This window comes from Oncorhynchus nerka, linkage group LG21 (assembly GCF_034236695.1).
Source record: "Oncorhynchus nerka isolate Pitt River linkage group LG21, Oner_Uvic_2.0, whole genome shotgun sequence".
NCBI classification, from domain to species: Eukaryota; Metazoa; Chordata; class Actinopteri; order Salmoniformes; family Salmonidae; genus Oncorhynchus; species Oncorhynchus nerka.
This window is the reverse complement of record NC_088416.1, coordinates 5,717,649-5,730,310: the sequence shown is the minus strand read 5'-3', so window position 1 is coordinate 5,730,310 and position 12,662 is coordinate 5,717,649. Positions and strand designations below refer to the sequence as shown.

At 46.9% G+C, this 12,662-nt stretch overlaps 1 protein-coding gene across 1 annotated transcript in view; it reads right to left on the bottom strand.

Annotated features, from left to right (window-relative positions):
• Positions 1–285: 285 nt before the first annotated feature.
• LOC115103711 (ubiquitin carboxyl-terminal hydrolase 43-like) overlaps positions 286–12,662 on the bottom strand; it is a 131,130-nt gene continuing 118,753 nt past the window's right edge. The window contains exons 12-16 of the mRNA XM_029624590.2: positions 12,078–12,197; positions 11,663–11,921; positions 11,242–11,400; positions 9,034–9,240; positions 286–4,211 (exon numbers count right to left, since the gene is read on the bottom strand). Coding sequence (XP_029480450.2) covers positions 2,998–4,211; positions 9,034–9,240; positions 11,242–11,400; positions 11,663–11,921; positions 12,078–12,197 — 1,959 coding nt within the window. The 3' untranslated portion in view covers positions 286–2,997. The remainder of the gene's footprint in view (positions 4,212–9,033; positions 9,241–11,241; positions 11,401–11,662; positions 11,922–12,077; positions 12,198–12,662) is intronic.

Genomic DNA, 12,662 nt, shown 5'->3' with positions numbered 1-12,662 from the left:
TCCTTCATTTATAGTCTTCATTTTAAATACAAGTGCTCGTTTTGGTGACATAGAGTATAACTACAATGGCTAATATGGCACTATCTCGACACATTTGAATGAGACCATGTTGTCTATAGATAAGACATGCTATCTATCACCAAGCATAGCTCGGTCACAGAAAAGACCTACGGGCAACAGTGACGTTTTCAGACGGTTGACTGGGAAGTACTGTAGCAACTCAAACTCAACACCCCTCTGTCCCCCAGGAATTCAAGCTGCAAAGACAAATAACAAACGTCACAATTCAGGATTGTAATAGTATCATTTATTTGTGAACTATTTATTTAACATAAAACTGATGTGATCCTCCATCTTCCCAACAGAGTCAATAGTGTCTGGTGAGTTTGATATTGTAAGAAATTGCTCCAGGATAATACCAATGCTTTGACTTGGTCCACTAATTATTGTGAGTGAAAACTGGCTATACTAACAAAGGAAAAATGTGTTAAAGACATCAGCTGAAAACTGCCTATTAGGATTTGGTACCTTATTGTTATCCCTGCTTGGTGTACCAATGACAAGCTGTTGAATTTCTGCCCACAATGCTTCCTTCAACTTACACTTCAGCAGTATATTCTATGTGCAAAACATGGACACGACGTGACCAGACATTCATTCAATCTTTATTGCTTAGAACTGTGCCTGAGTGGCACAGACAGGTGCTAAGTGTGATGAGTTAATTAGTGTCAAGGACTAACTAGTGTGGGGTGTTGAAGTGTTTTTCTCACCCCTACGATAAAGTGCGGCACTGCTAGGTCCATTAAAAGTATCAACTGAAAGCTACATATACTGTAGCTGTACATATACTGTAGCTGTACATATACTGTAGCTGTACATATACTGCAGCTGTACATATACTGTAGCTGTACATATACTGCAGCTGTACATATACTGCAGCTGTACATATACTGCAGCTGTACATATACTGTAGCTGTACATATACTGCAGCTGTACATATACTGCAGCTGTACATATACTACAGCTGTACATATACTGCAGCTGTACATATACTGCAGCTGTACATATACTGTAGCTGTACATATACTGTAGCTGTACATATACTGTAGCTGTACATATACTGCAGCTGTACATATACTGCAGCTGTACATATACTGTAGCTTTCAGGAAGGAAAATGGATGACTAACAGCTTTTTTAACCCACAGTGAGAGCGAGGGGTGTTTCAATCAAACGCCCTACGCCGTCATTAACGCCAGGCGAGAGCTCTGCAGATTGGAGCAGAGGTGACCTTTAGTCAGTGGCCAAAGAGACTTGATGAGAGACACGATGGATGACAGAGAATGAACAAACAAAAAAAGATAAGACGGATCGAAGAGAGAGAGGATGAGAAGTAAGACTGGATAAGGGGGGGGGGGCAACGAGCTCATCACAGTTGATAAATAACATGTATGTGACATTCAGGGGTGGTCGGACCAGTGCATCTACTGTCTACTGTAGTGGACAGTCTGATGATTCAAATGATTCAAATAAATGACCTTACTGTTACAGTGACCTTACTGTTACAGTGACCTTACTGTTAGACCTTACTGTTACAGTGACTTTACTGTTACAGTGACCTTACTGTTAGACCTTACTGTTACAGTGACCTTACTGTTAGACCTTACTGTTACAGTGCATAATCCTTCATTGAGAACTGCATAATAATGCAATCCATCGACACTGCTTGCCTCTCTAATACAGTACCACATAGACCTACATACCAGACTGTCAATGTATCAGCATCAGTAAGTTCAATTACCTACCGGTAGCAAGAATAGATCAATCTGAGGTCATTTTTTATTCATTTAAAACACAGTCATTTCATTAGAATCATAAAACCAGACTTTAGTACTAAAAATGTCAAATTTCCATAAATTTTTTTACTTGAATTTATAATAATGGATTGTGTGGTCAAACTGCATATTTTCACGAGTTTAAGAATAAAGGGGGACGTGTTGCGTAGGCCAAGTTATATTGTCGGGAGGGAATCTTTCTTACTGCATGAAAGGGAGAGTTCGGTACCATTGGCATTGTAGAAAGTGCAATATCATAACCTTCATTTGCAATGTGCGAATCTATATAGCAGCCAGTTTGCAGTGCAAGCAGCACGTACAACCAGTTAAATCATTCATAGTTCAATCTAGGAGGAAATCACCTATTAAAGCTCTGATGTAGACTTCCAATGAATCAATGTTTTTGTCCAAATCATCTAGAGCGTACAGACATAACAACAAAACGTATTGTCATGACACTGTCATAACATCCCTTTAGGTGCCACTATTGGACAAACCGACTGAGGAAGATAAAGTGATGAATGCCATTCATTTACTACGATTTTAAGACACGAGTGTAGATAATGTGTGCGTGTGCATGCCTGTGTGTGTGTGTGTGTGCGTGTATGTGAGTGTGAATACAACATGTGCTTCTGGTGATGACCAGGTGTCCACAAACACATTGGTTTAAATCTGCATATCAGTTACTGAGGCACTTGTTAAGTCACAATCATTTTTTACAAATAAAAATAAATAAAAACAAAACTGGAATAAGAAAATATTCATTCTGATATGACATTTTGTTTATGTTAGCAGGCGTACTTCATGTGTCACCTTTCCTAAATGTTCTCCATGGCCCTGTGACTGGCTCTTTCACTGACGCTATACCCCTCCACAACACCGGAGGGAGCCACCTTGTGTTATATACACATGCCTGTGCTTCTGTGTGTACCTACAGGTGTATCCTTCCAGCTGAGCTCCATTGCTTTGATCAGGGTCAGATTGATTAGTGCACAAAGTCACCGTAGCAAAATCTAGTAAACGTTTTACAATGGAAAACAAAAACAAACATTTCTTACTGGACAAATGAAGCTAGTCCCTCCCTGTTTCAGTCCATTTTCTTCTGTTTGGTGCCTAGTGAAAACGACCCTGGTGTGTGTGTGTCAGGGGGTGTGTGCGTGTCAGCTAAAAGCTGGACTCGGGGACCGTCCTCTTGCGTCCCAGTGAGTTGGTACTATAGCGAGTCTTCTGCAGGGTACCGTAGGAGGGCTTCTCGGCTGAGAGGCTGCGAGGGGGCGGAGCCAAGTCATGGGACAGTCCTTTACGGTGTAAAGAGGCGGTCCTTCGCATGCTAGACTCCTCCTTGCTGGGGATGTTGGATGAGCTCTGAGAGCGTTTGATATCGGCGGCAGCGGCGCGTCTGGCTTTACTGTTGGGCAGCTCGTCTCCGAGACGATTGGCACCCCCGTTGCGGGGGGCTCCATTGGATTTCCCCTCCCCCATCTTCGTGGCCCCTCCTGGGGCTCCACTAGACAGGGACAGCCGAGAGGTGCTGGACCTGCCGACGTCGCCAACTTTTCCAGAGTCGGACTTGCGAGAAGATGACAACTCCTTGTCCTTCTTCTTGAAGTTACTCTTGAAGAAAGACAGCAGCCCCTCGTGGCTCTTGGAGTCCTCCTCTACCTTCTCACCTTTCCTGGTCTTTTCTCCCTCGGGTGGTACCAGATGGTCCCGTGGTGGTGGGCCCTGGAGGCCCTTGGCCCCTCTCCTCAGGGTGCCTTCCCAGTCTCTGTCCTTGAGGCTGTGGGTGCTGGAGCTGGACTGGACGCCTGCACTAGACCCCCTCCTAGATGGGGCCTCTTGGGGCTTTCCCTGGTCCTTCTCCTTACTCTTCTTGGTATTCCTCCTGGTCAGAGTGTTAGTACTACTACTACTGCCCATCCTACCCTCGTCCCTCTGGTCCCCCTGGTCTCTCTGATGCTGATGGGACCCTTTGCTACTTCGTCTCAGACTCCCTGTCTTGTCTGTGACTGGTCTTCTCTGGCCCTCTGGCATCTGCGGAGACTCTGGTTGTCCCATGCAGTTCAGGCTGCTTCCCACACTGGGGGAGCTGATGGCAGGACCCTTCCGGCTCTCAGAGCTCGTCATTAAATTGACTATAGACTCCTTGGTGCAGCGAGGTCTTCTTCCAGACTCTAGGTACTCCACCAGTTCCACAGGGGCAGGGGTGGGGATGGGAGCAGGGGCGGCCTCGGCTGCAGTTTTTCGGCGGTCCTTGGAGCCGAACGACCAGCGTAGGGGGAGGACCTTGTTCAGTGTCTCTTTGTTCTTAGTGGGGGTCCTCATGCTGACGCTACGACCCTGGATTCCCCGTACAAACGGCCTGGTCTCAAAACCACCTAGGGGTGAAAGAGAGAGAGAGAGAGAAAAGAACACTTTACCATAGTGTCTCTGACATTTAAAGCTAGACCAACTTTCATTTTCAAACCCCTTTTTATTAAATTGCAAATAACAAGCACAGTGATGAATATTAGCTTTTCTCCCGGAAACCTTATACAGTTGAAGTCGGAAGTTTACAGTGAGAGAAATAGTATTGATCCCCTGCTGATTTTGTACGTTTGCCCACTGACAACGAGAAATTATCAGTCTATAATTAATGTTAGGTGTATTTGAACAGTGAGAGACAGAATAACAACAAAAAAATCCAGAAAAACGCATGTCAAAAATGTTATAAATTGATTTGCATTTTAATGAGGGTAATAAGTATTTGACCCCATCTCAATCAAAAAGATTTCTGGCTCCCAGGTGTCTTTTATACAGGTAACGAGCTGAGAATAGGAGCCCACTCTTAAAGAGAGTGCTCCTAATCTCAGTTTGTTGCCTGTATAAAATACACCTATCCACAGAAGCAATCAATCAATCAGATTCCAAACTCTCTACCATGGCCAAGACCAAAGAGCTCTCCAAGGATGTCAGGGACAAGATTGTAGACCTACACAAGGCTGGAATGTGCTACAAGACCATCGCCAAGCAGCTTGGTGAGAAGGTGACAACAGTTGGTGCGATTATTCGCAAATGGAAGAAACAAAATAACTTTCAATCTCCCTCGGCCTGGGGCTCCATGCAAGATCTCACCTCGTGGAGTTGCAATGATCCTTAGAACGGTGAGGAATCAGCCCAGAACTACATGGGAGGATATTGTCAATGATCTCAAGGCAGCTGGGACCATAGTCACCAAGAAAACAATTGGTAACACACTACGCCATGAAGGACTGAAATCCTGCAGCGCCTGCAAGGTCCCCCTGCTCAAGAAAGCACATATACATGCCCGTCTGAAATTTGCCAATGAACATCTGAATGATTCAGAGGACAACTTGTTGAAAGTGTTGTTGTCAGATGAGACCAAAATGGAGCTCTTTGGCATCAACTCAACCCGCCATGTTTGGGGGAGGAGGAATGCTGCCTATGACCCCAAGAACACCATCCCCACCCTCAAACATGGAGGTGGAAACATTATGCTTTGGGGGTGTTTTTCTGCTAAGGGGACAGGACAACTTCACCGTATCAAAGAGACGATGGACGGGGTCATGTACCGTCAAATCTTGGGTGAGAACCTCCTTCCCTCAGCCAGGGCATTGAAAATGGGTCATGGATGGGTATTTCAGCATGACAATGACCCAAAATACACGGCCAAGGCAACAAAGGAGTGGCTCAAGAAGAAGCACATTAAGGTCCTGGAGTGGTCTAGCCAGTCACCAGACCTTAAGAGGAGTGGGACAAAATCCCTCCTGAGACGGTCTACGGTCCGGAACCTCCTGAGACGGTCTGCGGTCCGGAACCTCCTGAGACGGTCTGCGGTCCAAAACCTCCTGAGACGGTCTGCGGTCCGGAACCTCCTGAGACGGTCTGCGGTCCGGAGCCTCCAGCAACGGTCTGCGATCCGGAGCCTCTAGCGAGGGTCTGCGGTCCAGAGCCTCCAGCGACAGTCCAGAGCCTCCAGCGACGGTCCAGAGCCTCCAGTGACAGTCGGCAATCCAGAGCATCCAGCGACGGTCGGCAGTCCAGAGCCTTCAGCAGGGGTTCTCAGTCCAGAGCCTCCTGCGACGATCCACGGTCCGGTTCCTCCAGCGACGATCCACGGTCCGGAGCCTCCAGCAACGGTCCACAGTCCGGTGCCTCCAGCGACGACCCACGGTCCGGAGCTTCCGGCGACGATCCCCGCACCAGAGTCGCCATGGAGGATGACGTATCTGTGAGCGGAGTGGGTACTTCGCCCCGCACCGGAGCCGCCCCGACGCCCTGTGTCATCCTCCCCTATTGAGTCAGGTTTTGCGGTTGGAGTCCGCACCTTTGTGGGGGGTGGGGTACTGTCACGCCCTGACCATAGAGAGCTGTTTATTCTCTATGTTGGTTGGGGCGTGATAGTGACTAGGGTGGGTCATCTAGGTTATTAATGATTTATGTTGGCCTGGTATGGTTCCCAATCAGAGACAGCTGTTTATTCGTTGTCTCTGATTGGGATCATATTTAGGAAGCCATTTCCTCATTGTGCTTTGTGGGATCTTGACTATGTATAGTTGCCTAGTAGCACTGTTAGCTTCACGTTTCGTTTGTGCTTTATTGTTTTGTTTGGTGAGTTTCGATTTATTAAAATATGTGGAACTCTACGTACGCTGCTCCTTGGTCCAATCATTATAACGATCGTGACATTAAGAATGTGAAATGTCAGAATAATAGTAGAGAACAGGTTTTATTTCTTTCATCACATTCCCAGTGGGTGAGAAGTTTACATACACTCAATTAGTATTTGGTAGCATTGCCTTTAAATTGTTTAACTTGGGTCAAACGTTTCGAGTAGCCTTCCACAAGCTTCCCACAATAAGTTGGGTGCATTTTGCCCCATTTCGCCTGACAGAGCTGGTGTAACTGAGGCAGGTTTGTAGGCCTCCTTGCTCACACATGCCTTTTCTGTTCTGCCCACAAATGTTCTATAGGTTTGAGATCAGGGCTTTGTGATGGCCACTCTAATACCCTGACTTTGTTGTCCTTAAGCCATTTTGCCACAACTTTGGAAGTATGCTTGGGGTCAAAGTATGCTTGACCTCAATCATTGTCCATTTGGAAGACCCATTTGCGACCAAGCTTTAACTTCCTGACTGATGTCTTGAGATGTTGCTTTAATATATCCACAATATTTTCCCTCTTCATGATGACATCTATTTTGTGAAGGGCACCAGTCTCTCTTGCAGCAAAGCACCCCCACAAACATGATGCTGCCACCCCCGTGCTTCACGGTTGGGATGGTATTCTTTGGCTTGCAAGCCTCCCCCTTTTTCCTCCAAACATAACAATGGCCATTATGGCCAAACAGTTCTATTTTTGTTTCATCAGATCAGAGGACATTTCTCCAAAAAGTACAATCTTTGTCCCCATGTGCAGTTGCAAACCGTAGTCTGGCTTTTCTATGGCGGTTTTGGAGCAGTGGCTTCTTCCTTGCTGAGCAGCCTTCCAGGGTATGTTGATATAGTTTGTTTTACTGTGGTTATAGATACTTTTGTACCTGTTTCCTCCAGCATCTTCACAAGGTCCTTTGCTGTTGTTCGGGATTGATTCTCAATTTACGCACCAAAGTACATTAATCTCTAGGAGACAGAACGCATCTCCTTCCTGAGCGGTATGACGGCTGCGTGGTCCCGTGGTGTTTATACTTGAGTACGGTTGTTTGTACAGATGAACGTGGTACCTTCAGGCATATGGAAATTGCTCCCAAGGATGAACCAGACTTGTGGAGGTCTTGGCTGATTTATTTTGATTTTCCCATGATGTCAAGCAAAGAGGCACTGAGTTTGAAGGTAGGCCTTGAAATACATCCACATGTACACCTCCAATTGACTCAAATTATGTCAATTAGCCTATCAGAAGCCTCTAAAGCCATGACATAATTTTCTGGAATTTCACAAGCTGTTTAAAGGCACAGTAAACTAAGTGAATGTAAACTTCTGACCCACTGGAATTGTGATACAGTGAATTATAAGTGAAATAATCTGCCTGTAAACAATTGTTGGAAAAATTACGTGTCATGCACAAAGTCGATGTCCTAACCGACTTGCCAAAACTATAGTTTGTTAACAAGAAATTTGTAGAGTGGTTGAAAAACGAGTTTTAATGACTCCAACCTAAGTATATGCAAACTTCCGACTTCAACTGTATTTAGGCATGGACTGTGCATGTATAGGAAGAGATTACGTAAATGCACATCCACAGTTAGAGTAGAATGTGTTCAGCTAAACATTAAAGAGGTGATGCACTCTATGCTCACGTGTGGCGTATTTTCAGCAACATGGAATAATAATAACCATTGATTAGATGTAGCATTTTCCAGATGCTCAACGTGATTTAAATAGGGTAGAGTGGGGTAAGTTGAGCCAAAGGGGTAAGTTGAGCCACCCTTGTTTCTAGGAAACCATACACAATAATCATTTGACCAAATATTTAGGAAAAGGTCATCCTTTCTGGAGTCTGTGAAGGAAGAAACCACATGGAAAAAGTGGTAAGCAAGTTAGGTCCAAAAAAATGGATTTTCACAAAGTCAAATTAATGTATTGTGTATTTTTATGATGCTTGTGTCTAAACCAAAGTAGATCATTTAAAGATTGTTCTATACATCAGTTTGGGTCTCTATAAGCTTCAATATGAGGTCCTAAACCTAGCAGGAAAGTGCATCCTTGTAGCTGTGTGGGCTAATATAGTCAAAATGTTTGCCTTGGGGTAAGTTGAGCAATTGTATGTGTTTTCTTCCCAGGTGTAATGAAAGGCATTATCGCTAGGATATGAGGTAACAACAGGGCCTCAACAGTTTCCTGTGTGTGTCAAGAATGGTCCACCACCCAAAGTACATCCAGCCAACTTGACGTAACTGTGGGAAGCATTGGAGTCAACATGGGCCAGGGTTCCTGTGGAACCCTTTCGACACCTTGTAGAGTCCATGCCCCGACGAATTGAGGCTGTTCTGAGGGCAAAAGGGGGGAACTCAAGATTAGGAAGCTGTTCCTAATGTTTAGTATACTCAGTGTATGTAAATATCTTTGTTAGAAAGAATACTATATTTCCCTTGATGGACTCACATTACCCCACTCTCCCCTACTGTAGTAACGGGAAAACTCACCACCACCACCCTTCCACCACCAATGGAATGAAGACCTATGTTGTTGTTGTTTTTACCTTTCTTTGGTTTACCATGCATCTCATGTTTCCCAGGCCCCTCACCTTCCTCCTCTCTGGGCGGGTCATCAAGGAAGACGGGGGACTCTGGGGAGTCGGGGACAGAGGAGGGGCAGGTGGTGGAGGAGCGGGACACCAGACTACCCCTCTTACTGTCCCCATTCAGACGGACCAGCCAGTGGTCCGACGTGGAGGAACTGGTGGAGCCTACAGAGGGGAGAGAGACGTTTCTGTGACTATGGGAACTGGTGGATCCTACAGAGGGGAGAGAGACGTTTCTGTGACTATGGGAACTGGTGGAGCCTACAGAGGAGAGAGACGTTTCTGTGACTATGGGAACTGGTGGAGCCTACAGAGGGGAGAGAGACGTTTCTGTGACTATGGGAACTGGTGGAGCCTACAGAGGGGAGAGAGACGTTTCTGTGACTATGGGAACTGGTGGAGCCTACAGAGGGGAGAGAGACGTTTCTGTGACTATGGGAACTGGTGGAGCATACAGAGGGGAGAGAGACGTTTCTGTGACTATGGGAACTGGTGGAGCCTACAGACGTTTCTGTGACTATGGGAACTGGTGGAGCCTACAGAGGGAGAGAGACGTTTCTGTGACTATGGGAACTGGTGGAGCCTACAGAGGGGAGAGAGACGTTTCTGTGACTATGGGAACTGGTGGAGCCTACAGAGGAGAGAGAGACGTTTCTGTGACTATGGGAACTGGTGGAGCCTACAGAGGGGAGAGAGACGTTTCTGTGACTATGGGAACTGGTGGAGCCTACAGAGGGGAGAGAGACGTTTCTGTGACTATGGGAACTGGTGGAGCCTACAGAGGGGAGAGAGACGTTTCTGTGACTATGGGAACTGGTGGAGCCTACAGAGGGGAGAGAGACGTTTTTGTGACTATGGGAACTGGGGGAGCCTACAGAGGGGAGAGAGACGTTTCTGTGACTATGGGAACTGGTGGAGCCTACAGAGGAGAGAGAGACGTTTCTGTGACTATGGGAACTGGTGGAGCCTACAGAGGAGAGAGAGACGTTTCTGTGACTATGGGAACTGGTGGAGCCTACAGAGAGAGAGAGACGTTTCTGTGACTATGGGAACTGGTGGAGCCTACAGGGGAGAGAGACGTTTCTGTGACTATGGGAACTGGTGGAGCCTACAGAGAGGAGAGAGACGTTTCTGTGACTATGGGAACTGGTGGAGCCTACAGAGGGGAGAGAGACGTTTCTGTGACTATGGGAACTGGTGGAGCCTACAGAGGGGAGAGAGACGTTTCTGTGACTATGGGAACTGGTGGAGCCTACAGAGGGGGAGAGAGACGTTTCTGTGACTATGGGAACTGGTGGAGCCTACAGAGGGAGAGAGACGTTTCTGTGACTATGGGAACTGGTGGAGCCTACAGAGGGAGAGAGACGTTTCTGTGACTATGGGAACTGGTGGAGCCTACAGAGGGGGAGAGAGACGTTTTGTGACTATGGGAACTGGGGAGCCTACAGAGGGAGAGAGACGTTTCTGTGACTATGGGAACTGGTGGAGCCTACAGAGGAGAGAGAGACGTTTCTGTGACTATGGGAACTGGTGGAGCCTACAGAGGAGAGAGAGACGTTTCTGTGACTATGGGAACTGGTGGAGCCTACAGAGGGGAGAGAGACGTTTCTGTGACTATGGGAACTGGTGGAGCCTACAGAGGGGAGAGAGACGTTTCTGTGACTATGGGAACTGGTGGAGCCTACAGAGGGGAGAGAGACGTTTCTGTGACTATGGGAACTGGTGGAGCCTACAGAGGGGAGAGAGACGTTTCTGTGACTATGGGCACTGGTGGAGCCTACAGAGGGGAGAGAGACGTTTCTGTGACTATGGGCACTGGACCAGAAAGACACCTGTCAGTTCCATTCCAGTCAATACAGAAAACACAGAACAACTACACAGATAATTCCTATATACTATATAGCATTCAGCAATAGAAATATCACATTGTGGTTTTGCTGGTTCAGGTAGTTGAGCATGGTGCTTGGAACACCATACATTGCAGACATGAGTGAACCCTGCAGTTATGAGTTAACCTTTAGTGGATAAAGGCTGAATGGTCTTGTTGTATCTAAGACTATCTCTGTACGGAGTACAGCTGTAATGGAATGGAACCCTGAGTGAACTCTCTCCTGTGATGTGTGTGTGTGTGTCCATGCCTGTGTGTGTGTGTGGTACACTACCCACCTCTGATTGAGCTGCTGGCGGACCAGGGGGGGATGACGTTACGCCTCTGGTAGAACAGTATGTAGGCCCCCCTGGTACACACCTCCTCCTCAGGCACCAGGTCCACACTGCTGTCGTCATAGCTGTACCACTGGCCGTCCACTGAGTTCCTGCAGTACGCTGCAAAACGCACACAGGACTGTAGAGACAGGCTGCACCACAATCATTATGTCCTGGGTATAGTAATGTAAGTTGATGTGACCACTATAGAGGAGGGCACTGCACTGTTATGCATGTCCTATGAATCATCGTTATTTGGCAGTAGGCATCTCTCTCACTAACAATATTCTCTCCTCACTTCTCAATCAACAGCCAGTCAGTATACCTCTCTCCTCAACATCACGTCTCCTACACCAATGGTATATCAATGGCCAACCAGTACCTGTGTAATGTCCGCCGTGCATCCCACCATGGTGGTTACACACTGCATAGAGGTCATAGAGGAAGTCAGGAGGCAGGGCCATGTCTGGGTGACTAATATGATGACTGCTGCCTTCAGGCTGTTTCCATGTGGGGGGCCAGGGTCCCAGGTCCCCCAGGTTCCTCATGCTCTGGGACCTCTTCACCACGTGGGGGGCCATGTCCAACCCGGCCAGGGGGAAGCGCACCTGGGTGGACAGCTTGTTGCGCCGCTCGCCCACCTGATTCATTGAATTTTTCAAAAGACCAGTACTGCCGTTTAATCAACGATCAAAGGTTAACACAATAAATGGCTTATTTCCATTGTGGTCCTTTAAGGAAGAACAGACAGGCAAGGGAAGAATGGCAATCCGCTACATGTGATCGGCTCCAGTTACCTGTCGGAAGCGTTTGAGGTGGAGGATGAGGATGTCGGGGAGGGTCCACAGGGACATCTTCACCATGCCCTGCTGGAGCTGCTTACAGTGGGGACACTTCCATGCGTCGTCTGGGGCCAGCTGGAGAGAACACACACACACACACCTTTGTCAGTGGGGACACTTCCATGCGTCGTCTGGGGCCAGCTGGAGAGATAAAATGCACGGTCAGTTGGGAAGTCTCAGGTAAAGTTATATTCTCCATACATTCTGTTTGTCCAAAGCCATATAAAAATACACAGGGACTGGAAATATGAGAGAGAGAGAGAGAGAGAGAAAGAAAAAAGGAGAGAGAAAGAGAGAGAAAAAAGGAGAGAGAGAGAGAGAAAAAGGAGAGAGAGAGAGAAAAAAAGAGAGAGAGAAAGAGAGAGAGAGAGAGAGAGAGAAATCAACATATGAATCAACTAATGCAATATCAAAGCTGCAATATGTACTGTAACTTTTTGGTCGACTCGACCCAATTCACATAGAAATGTGTGTTATAGCGCTGTCATTCTCATTGAAAGGAGGTACAATTCTGCATAGTGCATCTTTAATGTTCAGTAC